This window comes from Nothoprocta perdicaria, unplaced genomic scaffold, assembly GCF_003342845.1.
Source record: "Nothoprocta perdicaria isolate Ctin4 unplaced genomic scaffold, notPer1 scaffold_138, whole genome shotgun sequence".
Lineage (NCBI taxonomy): Eukaryota > Metazoa > Chordata > Aves > Tinamiformes > Tinamidae > Nothoprocta > Nothoprocta perdicaria.
In genome coordinates this window covers 370,217-397,432 of record NW_020454516.1, presented here as the reverse complement: position 1 = coordinate 397,432, position 27,216 = coordinate 370,217, and the positions used below count along the sequence as shown (strand labels likewise).

Genomic DNA, 27,216 nt, shown 5'->3' with positions numbered 1-27,216 from the left:
TGCACCTCTCTGCAGCAGGATGAATCCAAGACTGAATCTGAACACCCTAAACTTTGGGAAAAAAAATTGCACTAGAGCATAATGACAGCACCCAGATCCGGAGGCTGGAGCTCCAACATCCTGCAGCGGAATCCAGAAGGATTTGGGCCAACAGCAGCAACATTCTGTTTACGTTGGATTAACTGAACGAGACACATTCATCTAAGAAGAGATTCAAAGCTCTAATTCAGGCCCAGTGCCTTTGTAAAACACTTCTTCCACCTCACAAGCTTACTTAACTAAATCACGGAACCAAAGCTACCCCGTTTCACTACACAGACAGCAACCCGTGTAGGGCAACAGTCTCTGCGTTATCACGGCGGTCAGCCCGCCGTTCAGAAGCCCCACGAGAGCAGGTTATTCCCTATRACCCCACGCAGCTGGCACGCGAGGCTGGCTTCCCCCGGGCACCCAAACCCGCCCGAGGCCGTGGCGGGATCAGGGTGTCCCGCACAGGGAGCAGCGCTGAGGCTGGCGGCCACAACAGGGACAGCGCCCACACCACGAGCCCAGCGCAGGACCTCGCCATCGTTACTTGCAATAATCCCKAATAACAGGCAGGGACAGGGCAAGATGGCCGTTTTTAAACAAAACTTGAAAAGATACCCCAACTAATCTACTCAGATCTTAAAATTAATCTAGTGTTTTAATTCTTTAGCTTTTTTTTTCTTTTAATTAAATCAACAAGAAGGGCACAGTGGAATGAAGTGACTGAAAGCCTGTGCTATCTAAAGGGGCACAGAGCACAGGATGCTGCTGCTTAGAGATAAATAAAAGTAAATATTCCCTTGTTTCGGACACTCACTTAGTCTGTGTTTGAAGGAAGCCGAGATCCTGAGTTGCCCAAATAAATCAAGATCACTCYCTACGTTTGAGATGTACAATTCCCACAAAACTGAACTGCTTCAGAGCTACTCTTTTKTATTTATTTTTTAATTGAATGTTTTGAACCAAAAGGTAATTTCAAACAACTAGAAGTGCTTTTATGAAGATATCAATCTCAGCCTTAAGTCCTTTGCCGCTTATAATGACAAGGACATTTGTGAGCAGGTTTGCTCCCAATTTACATCTTCCTGACCCCCGGAAAATGCCATGTTAGAAATTTTATCCCGATGGAGCCATACTAAGCAGCTGAGCAATTCTCACAGCTTTGCTGGAAACAACCACAGGATGAACCTCTCTGCTGCCCCGTTTCCAATGCAGTGGACACAGCGGAGCAGCAACAGATGAGAACAATAAGCAGACAATATTAAGTGATATTAAGTAACACTAAATGCACTCCTGATCACAGAATAGATCTAGTGCATTATGAATTGTAMGCTGTAGTATCTGGAAAAAGCAAAAAGCTGCCTACACAGGTTCTTTTCTTAATATTATTATATGTGGTCTCATTCATACAGGTAATTTCATTTTATATTTTGTCATTATTCAACCTGTTCATTCCTTTTAATTACCCATACAATAATTTATCATAGATCTTTTTTGTGATAAACATTTAATCAAGCATCTCCTAATAAAAGTTGATGAACTTGCCTCTGACCGAAATTCTCCTGTGTATTAAACGTCAAAGGAGGCAGTGAACATTAAAAAAGTGCAGTAAATACTCAAAACACAGAGCGTTCTGTAAAGCAGGAAGACAAACACGGCCTGCCTGGCCAGTCTGCTTCAGGAATGTTGCAAATGGGAGGCATTTACTATTTTAGGAACATCAATCATATACTCACTCCGTTTATTTACTTATCTGCAGTTTCCAAGTAAATCTCTCTTGAAAAGTGTAAACTCTCCAGAATTACAAACAAGAGTGAGGTCGCCTTTGGTGTTTTGCCTGTTTACACTCTGATCACTCAACTCTGCTGAGAGCTTTGGGAGAAGCTCTTGTTTCAAAGGGGTCCCYGCCGTGCAGACGGCCTGGGCTGTGGGGCTGCCCCCCGCGTGCCCCACGCTCCTGCCTCCTTAACTCACCTCACACTTCTGGGACAACACATCCTGGGCAGCAGAGACTCACCCTATAGCTGCTACTATAGCTATTGCTATTAGTAAGTAGCCGACATGCTGTAAATGCACATTTTAACACAGCCCATGACGAACTSCTGACCATAGTGGGTCACCTCTGGGCTCTGCAGCACCCTTCCTCGTCCCAGCTGCCTTGGAAGACTATAATGGGCACTCAGGCACTGGGCTGGGAAAGAGCTACCGTCACCAGTGCAGTGCAAGCGGGAACCAAGYGCAGGCTCTGCGGGGCTTTGCTTAAACGCCCCTTCTTTTCCTTCCCTGGAAGGAAACCGTCTAAGGTAGTTTGCACAGCCCAGGCTACTGTTTTTTTTCCAGCTTCGTGACAAAACAGTGGAAGATCCTTCTTCACAAGGCCCTGACGCAGACAGCACCTCTTGCAGGTTCGGCCTCCTTGCCCCTTCTCGGGGCGCTAGACCCAAGACTGGCCCTGCTCAGACTGTCAACCTGACAACACAGTTCCTTTGCCCCTCCCTCAAATTCCGATAACCAAAGTGGAGACCAGCTTGAAAGGGGCAGGGAAAGAGTGGGAAAAACGCAATGAAAGGCCACGCACGGGAAGGGGTGTCTGCAGCGCCACGAAGCCGAGAGGCAGGGATGGGAGCGGGCAGGGTCGGGAGCGGGGTGGCTCGGCGTTCCCTGGAGCTCACCTGCCACGTGGGCCAGGCTCAGGCGCCCACGGCACCGCTCTGCTCCCGCAGTGCATCCATGGGGCCAGAGCCAGGCTGAGGATGCGCCGAACGCACCTTCCCTGCACCATCCCCAGGCATCTTGGAGAAGGACCTACCTCCTGTCGCATCTTGTCTTGCCAGCAGCAGCAGCTGGAAAACTTCTTAGGAAAGCGATAACGTTCGACTTCCCTTTTCCAGCAGGGACAGCCAAGACCTAGAAGAGAAGAGAGGAGAAAGTTCTGTTGATTGGCGTTAAAGGGCGCGTGCCGAGCATGCCTTACGCTGCCCGGTGCCGGTTCCGCGTGTCCCCCGCGCTGCGGGGCSCTGGGCTGAAGCGCCCACGCTGCCCACGAGGGCAGGCTCCGCGCCTGGCGGCACCGCCGTCCCCGGCTGCGGGCTCTGCGAAGGCCAAGGCTCAAAGCCTCCGAAACACAGCCGCCTCCCGACTAGAGGATATGAGCATTAAACGCATCTACATCGCACTCTATAAAAACAGCACCTCCAGGAGCAAAAGGCCTCCTCATGTGCTGATGTGGTTCTGGGAAGGGTGTCATCTGTTCATAAATATTCCTCGGAGGTTTGCTCCGCAACCACTGATGTGAACCAAATCTGTTTGGACGACGGGATTTTCATCACAACATCACAGGCCTCTGTTGCAATGCACACAGAGCTGAAACAAAGACAATTTATTAGTCTACTGAAAGATCTCTTCTGGCCAAACTTGAGTAAAACCATCACATATTGGTACTTGTGTAAGATCATAAACTCAAATGAACACCAGCTGAAGAGGAGGACAGTGGTAATGCCAGATGACAACTGATAAAGTCATCATATTCATCAGCATCAAGAGCAGCCGGTCACTTCCCCCCCTCGCTGAATTAGCCATGAAGGATTGTTTTAATGATAGCAAGAATGTGTTAAAAGCACACACGGCTGCAGCAGTGCYGAGTGTGGCTCTCAGAGCCCACATCTGAGGGGGAGATGGTCAAATAAAAACGAAAACAAAAAGAGATTCTCAATAAATGACTAAAAAGAAGGGGTAAAAATAAAACACTGCAGTAGGAAGGTGAAAAAAGTAGATAAAAGATTAAAACACAGGGATGAGTTTGACACTGGAAACATGCTGCATTGTTCAGACTCAGGGAAGAGTGTGTGAACAGAAGTGATGACAAAAGCTACAAAACTCAGTATGATCCCTGCAAGGCGGGAGGCTTTGTGAGCAAACACCCAACTTTTCCAACTTCTTTGCTTTGGGTTCAAAGTCATCAGTTTGGCTCATTATTTCCACCAACTACGGTCAGCAGCCGCTTGTTTGATTTGATCCAAGGCAGATAACAYGACGGAAAAGACTGCTGCCCGCTGCTCACCTTCACGTTCCTCCTCGGAGCCTCGTGCCCGCACTSCCACCTTCGAAGACACCTAAGCACGTTTGCACTATTAGCCCGAGTGCCCCAGACCGCCCTGCGAGGAGAGGGGTTTAAGGTRATTATCTGCTCTATCGTGGCATTTCATTTCTTCCCCAATGTTACCTTGGTGCCCTGCTGCCCGTTCCATTCCCTTCCACAGCGACGGGGCCGACAGCAGGGCTGTTACAGGCGGATTCGCGAGGTCTCCGCACAAAATACCGCTCCGGTATTTCAGCCTGGAACACCACCTGAAGGCAGCAGCTCATCGCAGTGCTCCAGGGCCAGATTCTACACAGCTATTTCAGCACCCAGAGACCTTTGCAGAGACAGCCTGAAGGGGTTAATAATGGAAAAAAAATCCTTCTCAGCATTTGTCCTGACAGAAAAACTGCCAGTGCTTCACGGAACGAACTTCCCGACGTTGCACTCACGCGAGGTTGGTATATTAGCTGGATTGCTAAGTAGACTCATAGAAAAGAGATGGTTTTCATCCAAAAATCACTTTTCTACTTTGGCTCYTAGAATAGTCTCCCATGCCCGAATACGCATGCGTGTGTGAACGGAGGACAGTCAACCATGCCAAACATTCTTAAACACCTCTTTACTTATACTGAATGAGGGAATGTGTAACTTTAGGATCTCTTCCTCTTTTAGCGTTGCTCCCACTGAAACAAGGGAAGTTTTGCCTTTGTGTTTCAGGAGAAGCACGAATGTTTCCCAAACTGCGCTTCAGATGGGCTCTCTGACAGCAGCTTTTCACCCTCTCCTCCTCTCTTGCTCGAAACACACCTTGGTATTCCCAAAAAGAACCCTAAAAARCATTCACCACAACTGCAGAATGTTGTGTGCTCTGGCAAAACCACCGATTTCCATCAGGGAATTTGGGGTTTGGGCTCAGGTCTCGAATGCAAACTCTTCATCAGCATCGGGGMTTTGCAACACCTTTGGAAACTGCGTATTTGGGATACCTGCACGAACAGCCCAGGAAACACCTCAGCAGCAAACATGTCTCCCCTGCGGGACGGGTATTCACCTAATCCCATGTAGGAGCCTTTCCATCTCCGTCCCCACAGATCATGTTACTCTGAGGGTTTAATCCCGGTTATTGAAGGGCTTATTCTACTAACAATAATAATAAAAAGGTGGATAAATGCCTGCCTGTCAGTGCATCAGCCCCGGAGCAAACGCAGTGGAGCAGGACCCCGGCTTTCCCTATGCAAACAGGCAGCACCRGTCGGAATTGAAAGTTTCAGAGAAACCTGCCAGGCTTAACCAAAATATTAGCAAGTTTACTAGGCTGGAGGTGTTTTAATCCATAATCTACRAACAAATAAATACAACCTGAAAGCATTCACTATCCTCTTTGCAAATCTGCTTTTCCCTCCCATTGCCGAGGAGCTGCTTTTGGAGGGTCTCTGCAGTCCAAACGTCTAACGACTAACAGCACATACATAATGCATGTGCGGCGTGGCAGACAGCTGCGATATAACAGACTAACAAAAAAAACAACAATTTGTTAACAAATGCATCAAGTTTCTTATTTTACAGGAAAAAAAAAAAAAAGAACTCCAAGTCTTCACTTCCCAATATTTCATTAAACCAAACATTTTGGATGAAAACAAAAAAGCCTTGCCAAGAGCCTCTGCTGACTGCAGAGCTATTCTGTGCTGGAAGCGGCGCGGCGGCCGCTCCTCCAGGCTGTCCTCGTCTCCTCAGCCCTCGCTGCTCCGGGCCCTCCGAGCCGCCCAGGCAGCCGCGCGCCTCGGGCTTGCTTCTCCCCAACGCCCCTTTTCTCCGCAGCAAGTCCTACTTTTCCACCTGCTGTTCATTCCTAGCAGCGGGGAAGGTGCCAGGCGAGCGGGCAGCTCCGGTCTTTCTGCTGCACGGGTCTCGTTTCTCCACACGGGGCAAGAGGTACGTCTTAGAATTGACATTATTGAGGGCCCTCCACGTGAGGAGCGCCCAGCAGCACAGAACGAGCAGTCCCTAAAGGAAACCCCGAGCGGAATCACCAAGGGAAGGCAGTCACCACCGGCGCTTCCCGGAGGAGCGCAGCGAGGCCAGGAACATCTCCTYCCCACCCGGCTCCTGCCCAGCCCCATGGCACTGCCGAGCAGCACTGCTCACCAAAGGCTTCCTTACACCACGCTGCTCTTCCCAAAACAATGGTGCTCCCTGACAGATGCTCAGAGGTTGGGAATTTCGCTAGACACAAAAAAGATGCAGAGGAGCAAGCAGAGGGGTGCAAGGTAGCAAAGTTGCACAATAAATGAAATATAGCAGATGGCTCTGCACCTATAAAAATCTCCAGATTCACAGATGAGATGGACAGAAATTCTTGTCCCAAATTCTCTCCCTGAATTCTTGCCCCTTGCAGATGCTGCTGTTGCTGTTAGAACTAGTCTCCAAGTTCGACACTGATGTATTTCAAAGCAATGTTTTGTTTCAGAAGGCTGCAATGTGGAGCTGACGCTGCACCCCCTGTATCTAACTCAGTAACACCAACAGTGCAGCGTTAGGCCGGGAGCAGCGCTCAGGCTACCCCAGCATTTCAGAGGAAGGGCTGCTAACGGGAGCAGAGGTCCACTGCCAACGCCCTGCACTTCTGGCAGCAGCACATATGTCAGAAACCCTGCCATCAAAACCTACATTCGCTGAAAAGTCCCTGCCATCCGAAAGATGGTCCTGTCCCCTGACATCTATTAATTGCATGGAAAATGTCCTCATTATTGAAGATGTCGATTATATGAACTGAGGCAATGTGTCCCCTGGCACCCGGAGAATCGAGGTTGTGCTGCATATGGGCCATTCTTGCAGAGCCTTGAAGACGAGTGACTACCCTCGAGCATAAGGGTTTGCTAGATCAGGCCATGTAACATACATGAACAACGTTCACCAAGAATAACTTCTGAATAATCTGTTGCCTATGAGCAAGCGTTAGTATCAATAAATGGACGCCACAGTAATAAGGTCCAGCGTGAGTCTTCTCCACTRTAGTGTTACTAATACTTGCTATTGATCAGCCTCTGAACCAGCTCAACCACTTCCACTCCAGAGCAGCCGCTCCAGTTTAATTCCCCAGCTCCACTCACTCGATAGCCACACAGCACAGCTACTGCAATCACCGTTTCAGGAGAAAACAAGATGATTTTACCCAGTTCTTCTGATTTTACCCAGTTCTTCTGGCCAGCAGAACCGGGTTAACAGTTCTTCTAGGTCTGCATCCACTCCCCTTGCATTTCACATCACACACATCTCATTTTGGCTTGGGAGAAATTTCTTGAGGAAGTGGAACAGCTGGACACAGGAGGTCCCAACCGGAGCTCCAGAGCACTCTGTGTTTACACTGAACACCGCACAGGGGTGCAGGGGCACTGTGTCAGCCCCAAACAAACACACAGAACGGCATTCCTTGCAGGCAGACRGGGCTGCCCGCGATGGGGCCGTTCTCTGGGACTGTTCACCCCACGCAATTGCATCTGAGCCCGGGGAGCCCGTGTGACGGCCGCACGCGGCCACGCGAGCTGCAGAGCCGTGCCGAGCGGTGCCGAGCGTGCCGAGCCACGCGGCCACGCRAGCACAGACCTCTCCATCACGGGGGCAGCACGGCAGGGACCTACAAAGAAGAGCGCGGAGCCACGGCTGCTAACGTGACTCTGCGGGGTCTAAAGGAGCAGCCTCTTTTCCTCGGCCTCCTTGCTGCCTGCCCCGGAGCGCTCCCACAGMCGCACATCAGAGTAAAGTGCCTCTGTGCATTTATGACTGCACAATGGGTGGAGAGTGAAGAACCTGGGCTAAAGCAAACTGTCCTACAGCCAAATGCAAAAAAAAAGGATGTTTAAAGACGCAGAAGGAGCCCAAGTTATCGCTGGCAGAGTTCTCCAGGTYAGGGGCTGGTCGCTCACCCCAGAAACACCCCCATCAGTCCCTAGAARGGCGTTAGAGGTGCATGTGGCACCGTCAGCTCCATGGCAGGGAGCTGCATCCCGATGGTGCAGGGAGCCGGCCAAGCCGCATCCCGCGGGCAGCAGCCAGGGTCGCTGCTCACCACTGTGCTCCGGCTTCACACACAGAAATACACCTGAAAAGCCTCCTGCACACACGGGCTGCCTTCAAACACATGGGCACTCGCCATGGCCCCGGCAAGCTCAAAGCAAAGCACCTAGAGTCCCTCTCTCCTGCTCCAGGGACTCTGCAAGGGGAAGGCGCCACAAAGCGCCAGGCTGAGGTGAGGAGGTGCCAGCCCAAGCCTTGTAAGTTAAAAGCAACATCTCCTAATCTCTACTAAATGTAATGGGTAGTCAAAGTAATGAAGCTAACCCGGGCGTAATGATTAATCGCAGTGTGAGTCGTGACCCTGGCAGCTGCATTCTGAACCAGCTGCAATCTATATAATGCGTTCCCAGGCAGACCAGACAAGGAGGAGCTGTGTTAGCACACAGTGCAGATGGTGCGAGCGCATGTACCCGCGCACTCCAGCCCGCACTACGAGAGCAAAGGTCTTTGTTTACTAATATTCTTAAAAGGAGAGCCACTTGTCCAAGATATTTATTATGCTTATCATAATCAAAGAGCTTGATTTCTAGAATTCATCCTTGTGCAGCTAACACAGGAGAAAGGATGGCTAGAGTGGCCACAGGCTCTGCACCGCGCACAGGAGCAGCCTTCAGCAACACAGTTCTCCTCCTTCTTGCCAGTGCCAGGCCATGTGAAGGCAGCACAGGAGGTACAGGGCAGTTCTGGAGCAGAGCAAAGGAGGCTCTGGGGTCACGAGGGGGCCGAGGCYCACAGGGAGTAACCTTAGGGAGGGAGACACCAGGAGCTTTTCACACTGAAAGTTCCCTACATCATTCCAGGCTTAGTGCACTGCAGAACAAGCACCAGAGCGGCTTTCCCTGCTGCACGGGGCCCTGCTAGGTGAAGCTCCTCGTGACGCGCCCTGCTCCTCGTGACGCGCCCTGCTCATGAGCGCACCCTGCTCCTGCCTGCGGCACAAGTGCCGCTGCCCAGCGCCCCAGAACCGCTGTCCCCAGCCAGCCCGCGGCACCCAGGGCTGAGCAGGAGGGACACGGAGAAGGGAGCGTGGCCTTTCCGCCAGGTTTCCGGGCGCAAACAGGAGCCGCCAGCCCCGCAAGGGCAGATCATCGCTGCCCCAGAGCACCTAACTCGCGCTGCGTGCCTTGGGCCGCTGCAACGCCAAGCTGCCAGGCAGCCCTGAGGACAGGCAGAAACACAAGCAGGGCTGTTCTGCTGCTGGAAACGCACCTTCACACACACCGCACACCAGCCTCCGTGAGWGCTCGCAAAAGCTGGAACTGCTTAACTTTGTGCGGGCTGCAATCTCCACCTGAACTTTCCTGCTCTGCTTCACAGCGTGTAAAACTGTCGGTATTGACAGTGCCCATTTACTATTTAGAAACACCATTGTGTTTGAGCATTTTGTAGAGACAAACCAACCGCGGGGCTCAGGCTGATTATTTCCCAACTTCTTCTCCCCGGGCGCTACCAGCCGTGCTCCTGCCTGGTGCCACACCAGCCGGGGTGCCCTTGGAGCGCTGCCATGAGGCGGGACACGGCTCCTGCCCGGCCTCTGCACGAATCCCTGCAGCGCCGTCCGAGGCAGCTCTCCGCCGTCCGGAGGGCGCGCAGGGCAGAGCACGGGCCGGCCGGGCCGCCCGACCCCACGGCCGGACACAGCACTCGGCCCCACGGCTGGACGTGGTGCTCAGCCCCGGCTGTCACGGCTCCCAGCCACCCGCTCCAGCGAAGCTGCAATCCGAATCCGCAAGCCCGAACCTTCCAATTGGGAGCACTGCAAAGCTGCCGAAAACAACCYGACATGAACTACAGCACACATCTGAGCAGAGACCCTGACTGCCTTTCAAGCTCGTCTGTTTTTTCTTTTTTTTTCCCCATTTTTATATCAAAGATTTGGATAAATAGCCAAGCCTACTAGCACTGTAGGCTGCTCTACAACTGGCCCAGCAAGGGGCTTTAATCCTCAATCTCTAATCCTCGGAACAGCCCATCTGAAACCACCCTGGCATTTGCAACTCAATATTGAGCATTAAATTTGCTATCTTACACTAGCGGCTGGGGGGAAGCAATTGCTTAACGCAAAAACCCCTTGAGACTCTGGCCTTTTTGCCCACAGAAGTGGCTCAGCGTTAGCTCCACGGCGACGCTTCCGCAGCCGGAGCCCTCCCGCATCCCGGGCTTCCCGCGCTCCCCTTTCTCTGCCGAACACAGGACTTCTTGCCGCTGCAGCCGGCACTGCCACACACAACAGGGTTGCMCGTGCTCTGGGGGAAGGCTAAGTGCAGGTAACTTTTCCTACGAGAAACTATCAGCAGTTTACGAGGGTGCTGACTGCTGCCTTTGCACTGTCCTGTGTCTCCGTGAAGGCTGGGACACCAGCTGGGAAGCTGCCTTGCTGCAGACGGCCATGCTGAAACAAGAGGAGCCCCAGAGCTCAGAGCGCGGCCCGAAGCTCGGCCGTGCCCAGGGCCAAGCGAGMAGGCACCCCCAGCCCAGGGAAAGGTGCGTTCCCCTGCTCGCCGCAACGCGCGCCGACTTGCGCAGCCTGGATCCGATCCAAATATCTCGCAGGGAGATTCCTTAGCTCTGCATTAATCCTTCACATCAGCCCTAATCCTCTAAGCAAACTGTTTGCGTTTTGCAAGGTCTCATTGTAAATGACAAGGAATTTTAGGTCAGAGATAACACGAAACGCACAAGGTAAGAATGGCATAAATAAAGCAGTGCCGTTCAGAGCGTGACAGCGCCGCGCAGCAAGCCGTCCGGCCCGCGGGGCAAACGCAGGAGCAGGCACGAGCACGGGGTGCRGGTTGTGGGAAAGGCAGCAGAGCCCCGGGGCCGCGCGGGCAGCGCTGCAGCCGCGGTCCAGGGCAACGGCGGCTTCCCGGCGCAGGCAGCGCGGCCGCTCCGGTGGCTCCGGCGGCCCCGCGCACCAGGGCAGCCCCCACCGAGGGCTTCCTTGGGCGGCCCCCGCCTTCCTGCCCGTTTATTTCTGCCCTTTGCTGATCCCATGCTTCCCAGCCAACGCTCTTGTAATAAAATCCTGCATTGTACTGGATTTAGCAATACTGGTAAGACTTCAGAGGAAAGCAAGTCTCTTATCTGATGGCCTTTCCGCACTACCCTATTTTGGTACAGTGACATTCTATTTGTTATGAAAGTTTTACTGACAGTAATCACTGAAAAGCCAAGTACTCCAACGACTCCGTTTTTCAAGGTATTGTAAGGTAATTCATGTAGAGTCTTGGACTAAAACTTAGGCAGCAATTTGTGAATCAATCAGTACCACAGTGCTGTTTAACTGCTGCACCCAAAGCAAACCTTCCGGACTCAGGGACTTGAAGAAAAGCATGAAGAAAACGCCACCCGGCACAGATGAAATACACCGATTTCTTCAGCCCGCACTAAGGCCTCAGGCTGAACGCGGCTCCCTCAGCTCTGCGTGGAGCACGAGGGCCGCTCCGCACGGCCGGTGCAGCTGGAAGGAGGGAGGCTGCGGCGGCGCCGCGTTCGCGGCAYGCGGCCACAGGCACCGCTCCCACGCGGGCTCTTCACGGGCGCCGCAACACGGCTCCGCGCTGCCCACGGAGCGCGTCCCACAGCGCGCTGCACACCCCGCCGGGCTGTCCCTGGCGGCTCTGATCCCTGCAGAGCACCTACCGGCGTGTCTGGAGCTGCTCTAGGTTAACAAGGCTCCACAGCACTTCAGCAAAGGCCAAAAAAAGAAAAAAGAAAAAAAGCCTCCCTTTTATTAAGGCTGCAAAGCCAAGTGACCGCAATGCTGGAATGTGCTGCTGTGGGTACCCTGCAAATGCCCCAGAAAAAAAAGAAACAGGCAAACCAAAACAAAACCAAAGGGGAAATCTTCAGGACGAACTGAAATGCAATATTTATTAAACATGTTGCCAGTGTCCCAGGTGGCAAGAAGAAGCCTTGCGGTATGCTGAAAGGCTTGATCTTCCCAAGCATTAGAACGCTGAATGCTGATTTAAACGATCGGGTGAAAGCTGAGGAAGTTAGGGCTGAAATTTTGGCTAAAGATGACAGCTCCGGGTTTCGAGTTGCACAAAGCAGTCTGAGGGATTAAGCCAACAAAACCCACTCAAAGATATCCAGTTTCCAAAAGGGTAATCTTCATATCAGCCATTCGCACTCAGACAATGGCGAGGATTCCTCTCCGCTCTGACTTTGCCATATTAATCTTACTTTACAAATACATGCAGTGATTTATATCATGTTTAATTAACTGATTGAGGGCTCCTGTGGTAAAATGGCACCACATTAAGCTCTGTCCTTATGGCAAATGCGAATCACATCTTTAGCCTTGCAAGAACAAAATATCATGGGATTCACTGATGACAGGATGTAGGAATCGAAATAAGGTCCCTCCTGTTGTTTGAGAATCCAGTGAGGGTGGTTGCCATATGCTCATCATTTCCAAGGGAAAAAAAATGACAGGATAGAAGAAAGAACTGCTCTAGTTCTTCCAATATGTTCAAATCTCAGATGAAAATGATTGTACAGCAGTTCTGTACCGAGGCCAAGTTTTACATGAAAGTGCATAGCAAACTTTCAAAAAGCTTATAATGAGGAGAGACCTTTCTAGCTGACTTTTTTTTCTCTATTATTTAAATAGTTGTGGCGTGGTATGACTTGTTTTTTCCAGAAAAATCAGAAAAAAATGGACAAACGGTAAAAAAAAGGGGGCCTCCTCATGATCGACATAAGCCAACATAAAATTAACTTCGCTTTTGCTATGAAGAGTAATTCCCCCCTAGCACTCACAACCTGTTTCTGAAGATAAAAACTACAACTGTTCCCATCTGATAAAATTAGACGGTGTATAGAATTTGCTTTTACCAAGATGAAAAGCCTTGCTTATATTATTAGAGTTCCTTAAAAATCAGGAAGCGTTTCACTGTGAAACGCTGCAGTGTTAAGGGGCACTTAGGTTCCTTGTGTACTCACAAGGGTCCTCGCACGCAGTGGATCCTCCAGCTATTCGCAGATTGGGATATACARGGCACATTTCTCAGGAACAGGGGGTTCTTGCCGGGGTCCCTATGGCAAGGGCCCCGGCAGAGGGCTGGAGGGAGCACGTGTCTCATCCGCACGGCTTGGGGACACTGGGCAAGGCCTGGGCTGCATCCCGCATCACCTCCCGGGGCACACGGCTCCACGCACGGCACGGAGCAGCCCTGGGCCAGCGCTCGGGCACCCGCTCTGCCACTCCCACGTTCAAGTCCTGCCGCCTCGACCTGGATTTTCCACATTCCAGGTGAGTGCCCCGACCACCCTGCTACCTGATATTCCAACCTTCCCATCTCCTCTGCTTGGGACCAGAAACTCCAGCCGACGGCTGACAAACCTGTGCTGATGAAAGTGTCTTTGAAACTGATACCTGACTAAAAAAAAAAAAAAAAAGGAAGTTTCAGTTTCTTCCAGCCAGCTTTCGATCAAAGCAGGAGCAAGTTCCCAGCCCTGCGAGGGCTGCAGCAAGGGGCGACGGCGCTGCCTTGTGCACAGCGGGCCCAGATACCAGCGCCCGCTGCAGGCTCCCGTGCCCAGAGAGGCTCTGCCCTTCATCTGTCCCTTCGCAGACCCCTCACAAGTGAGGAGAAACGAGGAGAAACAGGGGAACTGCACAGASCCGGCGCTCACCATTCTGCTCTTCTACCTGCACCGCAAAGCAAGCCCTTCCTTCGTCCTGCCCGGTCCCATTAGCTTTTTATTTAATGTTTTTAAAAGTGTGGAAATTGCTTTCCAGCTAGGAAGTACAGAGAGGGCRTCTAATCCCGCCCGGATTGTCCTTATTCCTGAGGACAACTGCTATCCCACTAACTGTAAATAAATGTGCGCTGTATCAAGCCTTCTGTTTGTTAACAGCTTTGAAATCCCCAGTGATTTTCACACCTGCAACCTCAGTCCGTGACACTGTGATCATTTCTGAAGTTTTGCGCTGCATTTTTAAGTATTAACCTACTTTTAGATTAAGGAATTGAAGACAATTAGCAGCGATGTCCTGCCCAGCTGCAAAGCCCGGGCCTTTAGCACGGTCAAAATGCAAAAAGACCCAAAGAGTCCTCTTAGTTCTAAGACAATGTGATGAACACATTCCAAATCCCCTGCACTTACAGAGCATTTCGATCATAAACAAAGAGGTTGGAAGATGGAGAGAGAACCACTTCAAATAGCCTCAGATTGCTTTCATGTTCTGCAGAATTATTTTAAAATTGTTTTRAAGCGAGTTTAGTAAGCCTATGAAATATATATGCAGAGCATAAAATACCCTGAGCAGGGTACAACAACTATGTTGTGAACCAGACTGCATTTCCCATAGAAAATTGTTCACTTTGGATTTGTTTAATATTTAGTCTCGAGCTTTCAGCTGTTTAAAGAGCGCCTTAAGTAAGTGAAGGTCAAAGAAAATCTTCCCTTTAAATATTTTAAGCCGCTGTAATTACTGCTTGGAGATAAGGTGCCATTTTCGGTAAGTTCCAAATTCCCGTTTCCCTCAGTGAAAGCCRCTTCTTGCTGAAAGCTGCTACCAACGCGGAGGTGCCGCACACAGCACGAGGCAGCAGACAGAGCCCGCGAGCAGGGGCAGCGAAAAGCGAGTCTCGTAACGCACGGGGCCTGGGCCGCTAGGAAAGAGACTTCTCCGTGCTGGACTGTTTACCAGTTTTGTCTTTAAATAATAGTCTTTTTTGGCATGTAATGTATATCTGCTTGCACTAAACATAATTTATGAATATTTTAACACATGTGTACTCAGTGGGGTGTATTATCATACTGATATAAATAGAATTAATGAGCAGTCAACCTGCCACATGTCATGACATATGACAGGGCAGCCAGAGCATGGGAATAATTCTTTCTGTTTCATATTAAAGCTTCTTTTCCCAGTTGAATTTTTGTTCCCAGATGCCAACAGACCTAATTTTCTAAGGACCATTTACAAAAATAGTAAGAAATGACAAACCTGGACTAATCTGTCTTGGGTCACTTCAAAGCATGTTTATTTTTATGCCATTTCAAATGCATAAATAGACAGGCTGCAGGAAATGGTTGCTTTCGGTTAAATTTTAGGGACTTCGTGGCGAGGATGTTTGATATCTGTCTCAGCTTTCACTCTCAGCAAGGAGACCTCATTTCATTTGTCGCTGGTTTTTAATTTGTTTCAGTGACACATTATCTCTTTCTGCTACTGGAGGACTAGAACATATTATGTTAACCTGCTAAACAGAAGTGATGACACACATCAGGTAAACAGTTCTTCCACTGCAGAGGGAAATACAGATACGGAGAGATAACATCCTTTTGAGCAATTGCTCGTCCCACTCTCAGAGGGTAAGTAACAGTCTGCCAAGCGTGACTAATAAGGTTGTTTTTTGTAAATAAGACAGAAGGGAAGGTGCCGGCGCGCCCGGCGAGGCCGTGCCCKGCGCGCCGCCTCTGAGGGTGACGACCTGCGGCCGGAGCCGGGACCGCCCGTACGCGGCCCAGGCCCATGCACAGCAGGCCGCGCGGTCGGTCGCGGGCCGGGGCAGTAACAAAAGCAGTGAGGTGGCCCCGCCAACCAGCCAACCACCCCAATGAAGCGGGGAGCGCCCGCGAGCACGGAGGACCCCAGCCCCTGCAGCGGTGCGGCGCTGCGGGCGCGCGGGTGGCAGAGCGGGACCGTGGCTGCTCCGCGTCACCCGGCCGCGGGCACCGCCGCTTCCCTCGCCCTGAGCGAGCCCTGGCTTCCCTCGCCTTGTGCCCCGCGCAAGCCCTGGCTCCCGCTCAGCCGCGAGGGCTCCTCAGGACAGCGCCCGCTCCGGCCCGCAGCTCCCAGCGGCAGCAGAGCCTCGGGCTGCTCCTGGAGCAACAGGGGCCCCCGAGCCGCCGGTGCCCGCTGCAGGACAGCGGCTCCTCTCCCGGGAAACCCAGCGCGCCGCACTCGCAGAAAAGGGGCACCATCTAGTGCTTTTTGGAGGAAAAGCTGCTCACAGCAGCAGGGGGTGATGCGGGGGCACGCGCGAGGGCAGGGAGCAGAAAGGACCCTCACGATGTCTCCGAAGGGAAACCTGTTGGTCCTTTCACCCCGCTCCAAGGTGCTCCAATATTTAGCTCCAGGCTGCCAGTAAAGCTGTCGGTGCTCCTGTGGTGGAAGGAAGGGGTCTGGCAGCTACAACAGGCAGGTTTCAGAGCAGCCTGCAGAGCTGTCCCGCCTCGGGGAACCCTCCTGCCTGCCCAGAACAGTCCCCACCAGCCTCCTGCACTGCACGTTTGCTCCTCTACTAATCCAAAGGAAGCCTTCTCCTCAAGCCGCTCTCATTTATCCCAAGACTGCACGGCGCTGCCGATGCTCCTGGAAACGCTCCTGCAAGTAACCGGCCCAGAGTTCACCCAACATAACAAAGAAATTCTATGAGAAAATGATTTGTAGCACAACATCCTTTACAGCGCAATAAGATCAAGTTAACCGTCGATGTCGCTAGGAGAAAAGCTTGGGAAGTTTTATCTGATTGGCAAAATAGGTTCATATCTGAGTCCAGGGAAAGAGTGCCCTTTGATAAAATTTCACAGCACTAAAGTCTGATTACCCGAATGGCTTTTGAAAACAACCCAGGGCAGGGGGGGAATACTCCTTTCTGCCATGACTTGGGAAATGGATGATTTCCAGAGAACTGCGGAGCAGCAGCTCCACAGCGCTGGCCTCGCGCTGCCACGCGCTGGCGGGGGCTGCAGTAACCGGCCRGCGCGCACCCAAACTAGCGCTGCTAGGGGCAGCCGGCCCCGGGAGCCCCCGGGAGCCCCCGGCGCGAGGTCCCTGCCCGGGAGGATTCCCGAGCGCCGGCAGCCAGGGCTGGGCCGGGCGCGGGACAGTTGGAGCAGCGCCCGCGGCACCATCCCAGCCCAGCAGCCCGGAACAAGACCCAGTCTCATGATCGCATTTCATGAATGGTCTGGATGCCTAAGCGTGCACCCTTGGGAAGCAGGAGGCACGCATGGAGCTCCAGCGACCTCACCAAGAGCCAGCAAAGGTGGTAGAAAGGCTAGGAAGAGTGTGCAGGCCCTGGCCATCATTTGGTTCCACTGTGTGCCCTGTCCCAAGCTGGGAACTGTCCTGCAGGGCCCCAGGGCACGCGGAGCTGCTGCCTTCCAGGAAGCTGGGGAGCCCTCCTGGGGCTCCCTGGAGMCAGAGCTGCCTAGTTCTAGTGCCCACTTTTACAGAGGAGCCTTAGGGAGCCTCAGGCTCCCCAAGCACAGCACCAGCAGCAACACACGGGTGGCCACAGACATGATTTCATATCTGTCCACAACTTCGAAAGGCACAAGCAAAACACACAGTATTTAGGGATTATTTGTCTTTTGCTGCTGCTATCCCAGCTATGTAAGTGCTATGCTCTGAGCTATCAGTGCAATTCAATATSCATTTCCAATGATTCAAAAAATGCCTCTCCAACACAAGAGTACCTGAGGGGAGATGGCTCTGCCGGGAAGGAGAACGTTCACAGTAAGGACCTCTCTGCRGCGTTTCCCTCGTACAGAACGTGCCTCAGCACACCCCTGGCAGCGCCAGTCCTGCGGGAACAGCTTTCGGGTCTTCTCTAGCTGATTAGAACAGCGCCCACCAAGCTCCCTCCGCTGCCGCCACTCCTGTGTTCCCCACGCGGTGCTTCCCTCGCGCTCCGCTCTCCCAGYCCTGCAGCGCTGCCGCTCCCGGCCCAGGGCCACGCGATGCTCCGGCGCTTCCCACAGTTTGTAAAGGGGCTGGTTCCGCTCACAGCCGTGCCCAACGCCACAGCTTCCCTCCGTCTTGGTACAGAAACGAGTGTTTTCGTTAAAACAAACCAAAAAACAAAGAGAAAAAATCCCCCTAGTTTGGTCAGGTTTATGCTGGTGAAAAAAGTAAAATTGCTTCTTTCCCTTGTGGGAAAATGCTTCAGAAACGCATAGTGCAATGAAGGAGATAAAAACAAATGGGGAGAAGAAGAAGAAAAGGGGAGAACTGCAGCATGAAAAAGGAAAGAAACGGGGATTTCTGTTTTCACATGAGGTACCTATTTGGGAGGTAAGGGCCTGCGAGAAAGGCTCACAAAAGCCCWGCGTGCCGCGGCCTGGAGGGTGCAGATACCAAACACTAGAGATGGTCCCCGGGCCCAAAGCAGCGCCCATCATGTCTCTGAGCGGGCCTCTCCCAAAGTTCCAGTGGGGAGAGCAGCTTGTTAGCGCGAGCGGAGCCCGTGCCTCCCGCTGCAAACACCAGCCTGGGCTATCTGCGCTCAGGGCCGGGCTCCGAGTGCCTGCTGGGGAGGTAGCGGGCGCCGCACATGCGGGCGCTGCTCTGCCCCGCTCCGCTCGCCACTTACTGCAGCGCTGGCCACAGCTGCGGTGCCCGCGCTCTCCCGAGGGCAGGAATTAGCCCCAAATTGGGATATTCCATCTTCATTACTCCAGCTATTATATAAACACAGCTATATGCTTGCTTACTTAAGCTGAAAAATGGAAAAGAGGAACTAAAATTAAGGTTAATGGAGCTGGACAGAGTATTCCCCATTTACTTCCCCCTCTCCATAGCGCTTTCCACTTGGAGCAGATGTTTCCCCACAACAGCACAGTTTTCCCTTCTCCTTTCTCCTCCCTTCCCTCCTGTTTTCCTTTCCCTCCCAGTGGGTCCAYGGCTCCCTCCGTGTGCTCAGTGTGAAGCTTTGAGCCTTGCCAAAGGAGACTCTCCTCCTGTGAGAGACAAGATCCAAATGATGGTCTAAAACCTGCGGACGCRGCTCTGAAGATTGAGATTAATCAATAACGTGTATGCAATTGTCCAGCTCTTGCCATGGAAMGAATGACACGGAGGAGCTTCAAACTGGACAGAGAAAGGGCACACAGTGAGCACCGTGTCCTCCCGGCTCCACCCGGACGCCTCCCGGGGCCCTGCGAGCATGGGGTTSCTCTTTAGAGAGGTGACACCCCATCCCAAATCCTTCCTCTCCTCCGAGATTTACCAGCATGTCATTCTTGGGGGAGAAGAAAGCCCGAAGGGCAGGAGGCAGCGGCGCCGCTGCACGGCCGCCCAGCAGACGCTCCCTGCACAGGACGTTTGCTCATTAGAGTTCCCAAAAGGGAGTGTTCAGAACATCACTTATCTGCACATAATCACTGTATCATCCCATGTAGCCCTTATTTTAATTCCCGCTCGCGTGCTAATTGCCCGCCCTGCTGAAGGTCTCCCAAGCGCGCTGCTTTCAGCAGCTTTGTTTGCAAAGTGCCTGGCAATGATCTCGCAGCACAGCGTTATCATGCCCTTTTCATCACCCTCTTTAATCAATAGGGTAACGACCTCAACTCAGGCAGTCCCGGACCGAGCCACGGCACGACAAACCAACGAAGCAAACAGGGCGCTGTGCTGCTCCACCGTGCGGCTCGGGAACCGCGTGGGCAGTAAAATCCAGGGCAGCGCAGAGACACCACAAACTCCTCACACCTCCYGCCAGCAAAGCAGATCCTGCAGCACGGCAGGGAAAGGGCTGCCTCCCTCACACAGGTGACCGTGCAAAGGGGCAGTGGGAGCAGGCGCCCGGCTGACCCGCACACAGGCAGAAAAGTAGCAGTTCTCAGTCGAGCCACATCTCAGGGCTCAGAAATATCTCGTATGACACCAGCCGGGCAAAGTAAAACCCTAAAAAAACTCCCCAGTCCCGCAATAAACTTAAATTCTCCAGTTGGCCGTTCTGGTGGCCTGGCCACTGCAAAACCATTGCCCTGACTTCTCCTGCAGAGGCAGAAATAGGAGACAACAGCAAAAAGCAATCGAATGTATTTATGAGACTCTTCATATAAAATCCTGGCTGAAAGGGAAAAAAGGACACGGSAGAGGTACGAAAAGACTCCCTCCCCTGTGAAGACTACCATGGAACCAGCCACCTCAGCAGGCTGCAAGGCAGAAATTTCTGGTATCTTCTTGCAAGAGTCGGCTCTAAGTCATTGGGATGTCTGCTGCTAACGGGATTAACAGTGCAGAAGCACCTCAGAGAAAAACCTATCTGATATAGATGGGGTGGAAACAGCCAAAAAAAAACCCAACCCTGAAACCTCAGTGCCTCAGATTCTTCACAATTTGGATATGTGTCAATTTTAAAGTGGAAAAAGTTGGAGTTTGATAGAAAGATCTGATAGAAGAGTAAAGGAGGCATATGAGTGATAACTAACTTGATAAAGAACTAAAAGGAATAATCTAATTAAAGCTGATCCGCACAGGTTTCTGGAAAACAAATCTTGTCAAGCTAACTTGATATCATTTTTTGATGTGATTACAAATGGGGCTGCTGAAGGCAACCACGCTGATGGATGCCTGCTASAGAATTGACTTGGTACCACTTCTCTTTTGACCAGAAAACTGAAGAACATAAAGGATGAGATTCGTGCACAGTAATCACAGCTGCCTCAAAGTTAGGGATCTGGGCTTTAATTATGCCCATGGTAGTGAATGGGGAGACAGAGGCAGCGTCAGAAAGGACTTACCTAGAGTCTCTCAAGCAAGTTGGCCACGTCCTTCTGTGGAGCTCCCTGTCTCTCTTTACCTATTCAGAGCTTAGAAAACTTCCAAATATTGGGAGCTAATACTTGGATGACTGGAATTAGGTGTGATAAATCCGCCCCTAGAATCAGAATAGCACCTTGACTTAAAAACYGCGTAACATATGTCTGAGATACCAGTATGTACCTGGGGAACGACAGGGATTGTTTGTCGGCTCCTTGACTTTAAAAAAAAAATCCTTTTGTTTCCACAAAATTTGCAGATGACTGTGAAGTGGTTAATAATGCAGCCAGTTGGGTTAGGCGAGTTTAACCAGACATCAGGTCAACAGAGCCAGCAGGAAGGCCACGCACCTAGGAGCAAGTATAATGAGAAGCACCTAATGACAGCGAGCTYCTCAAAGAGGCCCTAAGAGGAGCCAAGGACTTGGGAGCAAAGGCCAGGAGGAGCGACAGGAACATTTTGAATTTCTAGAGCAATGCAGAAACAAAAAAGCTCCTCTGCCCCTCAGATGTCCGAAGAGCACCAAGCAGCAGTAGGGCTGTGAGATCCTATTTGGCATCACTGAAACAGCTACTAGTTTCCCTGGATTTGCAGGGTCATTTTAAGAAAGATGCTGAAAAATTCCATGGACTGTGTGGAAGGCAGGGGAAAGATTATGGTATTAGGAAACATGTCTTATTGCAAGAGACTCAATCAATTAACAAATCAAAGAGAAAGTTAAAGAATGATTTGATCACAGCCTGCAAGTGCTTACCATAGGGAACAAAGATTTGATAATAGAGGGCTCTTCAATCTAGCAAGCAAAGGCAGAGCAAGATCTAAGGGCTGGAAGTTACAGCAAGACAAATTCAGTYTAAAAATAAGGTGCAAATTTTAAGCTCTCAGGGAATAACTTGAAATAACTTGCTGAGAACTGTAGTTTATCTTCCAGCACTGGCAAAATATGTTTTAATCAACGCTTGGCCTTGTTCTAAATTTTTTCTTCCAAGTTTATTACTACTTTCATTTGGAAAATTATGGTGGGGTAGAAGAGTAAGTGGCACAAGGTGGGAAGCATTCACTACAGCACTCAGCCAGAGCCACGGGACTCGGCTGCCATTTCACCCCCACGTTACAGACCTTCTTCTGGGCAGCTCGCCTCAGGTGAGACACCTTCCCACCACCGCACACCCTGCCCAGCCTTCTGACTAACGGGCACCGACTCCAAGCAGACTGCACTACAACTGGGAAGCAGGAAGAAATCATCATTTGCAATTATCCCTTGCAGAAGTACCTCAACACAATACTTCAGAAGCATTTTAGGCRTGCCATTGTTTTCCAAATGTAAAGGTAAAACACAAATCACAGTATGGTAAAGATCTCTCAGCAGGCAATTAAAAATTAATCAGCTAATTAGATCAAATGAACAAGAAAATAAGGTTCAGGAAGACATCCATTCTAATTAACATAATATTAACTTACAAAAGACTTGTTCAGACGAAAAAAGATCATCTTTACTTGAAATATCAAACGAATCAATAAAAGGAAACAAACAGTTATTTCTTACCTTGTTATCCCCATGAGCAAAGCCAAAAGGAAATGACAGTAACAGTGAGTCAATTGCTGGTGCAACTGCATTCATTTCTTATTGGTTTTAACCTTGTTAACTATTTGAAKCCACCATTTAGACTAACTTATATTAAATTGAAAAGGATACTATCCATGTTGTACCTGCTCTACACTTGCTGTACTCCTTAAGGATTTTCTAGGCAATTAATATTAAAACTAACAAGAACCAAACTCCCACCTAGGCTCTCCTCAGCTAGGTGATGCCYAACTAAAGCACAAAGCTTCTCTGTAGAGACAGAAGATGTTAAAATACGACAAAAAGTGGAGGGATTCTTGAGCCTGTATCAGGGATGATAACATATACTCTGAAGAACGGAAATAACATTATAGGACACCTTATTGAATAAACCTGACTGGTTAAGCGGAAAGGCTCAGGCAATCAGACAAGGAATTGGGCATGGTTGAACCTAATTGGATAGATTTCATAGATTAGAAATATCTATAATTACAGCGGAGTTCCTAAAATATTTTTTCAAATGCCAGCTCACTCTAGAGCTGAGCAGGTAGCCGGACCTGCCGCGCGGTAGTCGCGGAGCAGCGCCCGGAGCAGCTCCCGGAGCAGCACGGGGACGGCCACGGTTCCCTGCGGACACCGCTCGGAGCAGCCACGCTGCAGGCCCCGGACACGGCATCTCGGGATGGCCTCGCACAAAACCCAGAGCTCGGCACCTGCTGACAGGCCCCTCTTCCAACTCCCCCAGGCCAACACAGCTCTGCTGCCCCTCTGGTGACACCGGCCCAGGTTGGGGCAACCTCTGCACTCCTGGGATTGCACTGCATGGGATTCACATTCTGCAGACCAGGCTGGACGTGACTGCCTTATTTACTTTTGGAGATAGATGGATATTTTTGCAGGAAGGGTATGTAATGGTTTAGAAGCAGGCTCTGCAAACCAATTCCACAATGAATGTATTTCACTTTGATCAGCCCTTCTAGCCCACACCAGAATTGAGGCAGTATTTTGCTTTGCAGAAATTAGTACCTTCAAGACCTGCAGTGGATTTATTATTTCTGCTAGGGCTTGCACTTCCTTTCTGATCCACTGCTGTAAAATCCAGAGGGACAGAACAGTGCAGCAAATTACTGCAAAGATGTAGTGTGACATAGGAAGAGTCAGACGTGTTATGTGTGAACAATACGACAAAAGGAAAAGCCATCTGAAAAATAAATGAAAAAAATTAATAATCAAAAGGGTGTCTAATTCTTATCCAGGCACCTGTTTGCTCGCTCTGGGCATTGGGACCATCATGCCAGGGCACGTATAACTGGAAGGAACCCCGGGTCTAAAACCCGTTGCTGTCTGGGGAAGCTGCCAGACCGGCCGTCCTGCAGATAGGCAATGGAGGGAGGCACTGCAACCTAACAGCCCTGCAGTTCCATCCCCATTCCCATCGCACGCTGGGACAAGCGGCCAGCCCGCGCAGGGCAGCGGTGGCTCTGGCCTGCAGCCTTGATCCTCACGCAGCACGAGAGCCACAGCAGGAGCGGCAGGCGCCTCCCTGCTCCGCATCCCAAGCCCATCTTTATCTTTGCTCCATGAACAGCAGTTTGTATCTGAAACACAGCTCCTGGTGACCACCTCGTGCTCTCTCGAGGGCACTCACCGCGCACCCCTGCAACGCGCAGCATGCTCACTGCCTGACCTAGTTCTCCTCACTGCCTGACCCACTTCGGCGGATCATTTCCCTTAAAAGCCCAGACACCAAGCAATGGAAAGTTTTCTTTAAATGCCAGTTAATGAGCAATGGAAAATGTCATCATGAGGAAGTTATGTAGGTATTTAAAGTGCTCTGCTGGATCAGGCCTTTGTGAGCTACAATGTAATTTCACATTCGACTTGATTTTCTGTGTGAGAAATACAGTAAAATGAAGCTCTGTGATTTAAAAAAAAAAAAAAAAAAAAAAAAAAGAGATATACGTAAAAAGTCTTAAAGCTTCCTAGTTTCTTGGTTGGCATGGTAGTGAGTAGAAACGGGGAATGCAGAGGTATAAACCAGGCCACGCTAGTGTAAATTACTGTGACATTTAATAACTCTCTCCTAAAAATTCTCAAGCAAGGATACTTTGGATATTTTTAAGGTCATGTATCATTTACTGCCTAGGTCAATTTATGCCTCAGCAGAGAGTGCTGCAAACCCACCCGGACAGCTTTTTAAAAATAAAGCTACACGTAACTGCTTGGGCTGTATTTTCCTCACCAGTCCTGCACTGTGAAAATTAAAGCAACGTTCTGTGATAAGTGAACTCTGCACGATATTTCAAGGCAAGTCAAGGGCAAGCTTTATAACTGGGCTATGAAAATGCTTATTAATAAAAGCAAAATGGAGCAGGATTTCCCCGTGGACGGAAAAATATATTGTCCATTAAGTTAACGTTGCAAGTACCCTCCCCAATCTTCACGAAGGCAGCACAGCACATATTTATCTCCTGGATAAACTATCTCTTATCACGTTGTGCGATCACTCAGTGAGTGCTCCAAGGCTTCTGAGGGGATATATGGGTGGGAAGGATTTCAGTAAAAACAAAAAAACAGGCTAAAACCTGTGGCTATGGTATTCTACTTTCATACTAAGCTTTACACAGGTGTCCCAGATTACTCCTGTTTTGGTCCACAGGGTTGTATTTACCAAAGTGTCTTGTGCTAAGCCTCTAAATCCAGTGGTTTTTTATTTATTTATTTTTTTTTTTTAAATGAAACTGCAGTTTGGAAAGAAAAAATATCCGCACAGTTCCCTTTGAAAATGTCAAAGATATTTAAAAATATTGTGGAAAAAGATCATATTTGTCAGATTAAATTATTTATAATAATTTCCATCCCCTCACAAACCTTCGTATTTTCAGTGAAATTACTGTCATTGATTTTCCTTTTCTTCTCCCACAGTAAGTATGAACGATGAGCTGTAACATCTAGTCACTTCTCTTTGTTAAGTAAATCGGTGCGTCGTTCTTCTCCTTTGGAAAATCCCACTAATGAGACATACCCTTTCCAAAACAAAAAAGTTCTCTTTAAAATTTTGTACTCAAAAGACTTTAGAGTTTTGTTTTTTCCCCACTCACATTTTCAATATTCTCATTACACTGCTGGATATTTGTTAGGAACTTTGCTAGTCCTTGCACATTTCCTTCATTTCATTTTTGATTCTTGCCTCATAAAATACAAGAAAAAAAAAGTTCTCAAGCAGCTAATAGTACTATGAAAACCGAGTTCATTATTCAGCCAGCCTCCTCCRTTATTTATCCCTCTTCATTTACTCCGAACAACGTCACCGAGAGCTTGCTGCAAATCCCTGGAATGGAGCCCGGCCACAACCAGCCTTGGTCCAGCTGCTGGAAACGGGAACACAAACGCTCCTCCTTGAGCCCATAGATCCACAGAAAACCCCTCAACACCCCAGGCTTCCAGCAGCACGTTTCCCARGTTATTAAACAGCACCAGCTCAAAGCCCAGCTCCTGGGCTGCAATGAGTACACACACTTTCATCCATTAGGAAATCGGAGCTTTTTCACCTGCTGCTTTCACCTAAGATTTCACTTTTCTGTATGTGTAGGCATTCGCCTTTTTTGCCCAGTTTTATTAACACAACTTTSCATATGCTGAAACTGATGTAACAAGATTTTGTATGCAGAACTAGACACACATTAAAAATGTTCTTTCTCAAAATTCTTCCACCATAAGWGCAAAATCCCACTAATGTGTGAAAGACCTGTGGCGAATACTCGCATTTTATGAATGGGGTAGGTGAACAATGAGCTGGGAGAAAAGCAGAATCAAAGAGACAGCCCTGCGAAGCCCACAACATTCACCAAATGTGACAGGTGTCGCTTAATTTTAACTGTTTATGACAGCATTTCAGGAGATACCTGTTAACATACGGGAACAGGGAAGGAGAGGCCTCCACAATACCCAGCTGCTCGGTGGGCGCTAGGAGATGGCTGCAGAGCCAGGACTCCTCTCAGGAACACTTTCCAGTCGGTCTCTTAATTTAAACGCGTTTTGTTAAGCCGCAGGCTGCACCTACCCTGCTGTGCGGAGTCCCTCGTGCTCTCGGGACGCTGGTGTTCGCAGTGACCGCCTGCACCTGCGGAAAATGGACCCATTTCAGCCACCCGGCACCTGTGAGACGCGTCCCTGTGGGCACCGCAGCCTCGTCCTGGACGGRGCCCTGACAGAGAGAGACCTGCCAGGACGGAGGCACTGCAGGAGAATCGCTGAGCTTGGGCACCTGACGGGGCCTCTGGAGGCTAAATTCACAGGTTTCAGTCCTGCCCCCCTTTTGTACCTCAAGTATACACCATAAAAGCAGTGACCATTCAAACACCTACAACTTCCTGGTACTAGTAACCGCATGTATAACAGTTTCTCTGTTTAATGCACGGTATTTAATTATTTTTCCTTGTTAAAAAGTCTTCCCATAGCTTTGATTACACTCACAGTACCTGCACACGCCCCAGGCCTCGYGTGCAAAGGGAAGGGATGTCTCACACCATGGGGAACGCCTTTCTGGGGATGTGGAGGCTCTCCGCACGGCAGCTCGGGCCCGAGCCGCAGGGCTCCCGTGCCGCAGGCAACGCGGGACCCCGATTCCTGCCGGGGTCACCYGCACACCGCGCAGGCCGGGAACCCCGACGGAGCCGGCCCCATGCAGATGTGCTCACAGCCCCGCGCTCAGCCGCTGCCTCGCGGCCACCCCGGTGTGCTTCTTTTACACCGCTTGGGTCACTGGGGCCGCCGGGCCCCTCGTGCGAGGCGCTTACCTAGCACGCTCGCCTCCACACCGGCTGCCCCTCCAGCAGGGAAGGGCACGGCCACGGAGGGCAGAGCGGGTCTGGCCCGGAGGCCGCCCCGAGGGCTGCCGGGCCCGTCACGTCCCGGTCGGGCCGGGCCGGGCCGGGCCGGGCGGCCCCTGCGCTCCCC

General features: G+C 50.6%; 1 protein-coding gene and 1 long non-coding RNA gene across 2 annotated transcripts in view; one reads left to right on the top strand and one right to left on the bottom strand.

Moving 5' to 3' along the window:
• Positions 1-3,261: 3,261 nt before the first annotated feature.
• On the bottom strand, positions 3,262-26,374 carry LOC112942903. Its single transcript, XR_003248479.1, has 2 exons — positions 26,321-26,374; positions 3,262-3,390 (listed from the first exon to the last, which is right to left on the bottom strand). It is a non-coding gene; the product is annotated as an uncharacterized LOC112942903 (long non-coding RNA).
• Positions 26,375-26,787: 413 nt separating this feature from the next.
• Positions 26,788-27,216, top strand: part of ETAA1 (ETAA1, ATR kinase activator) — a 6,372-nt gene continuing 5,943 nt past the window's right edge. Inside the window, exon 1 of the mRNA XM_026033985.1 lies at positions 26,788-26,866. Coding sequence (XP_025889770.1) covers positions 26,788-26,866 — 79 coding nt within the window. The remainder of the gene's footprint in view (positions 26,867-27,216) is intronic.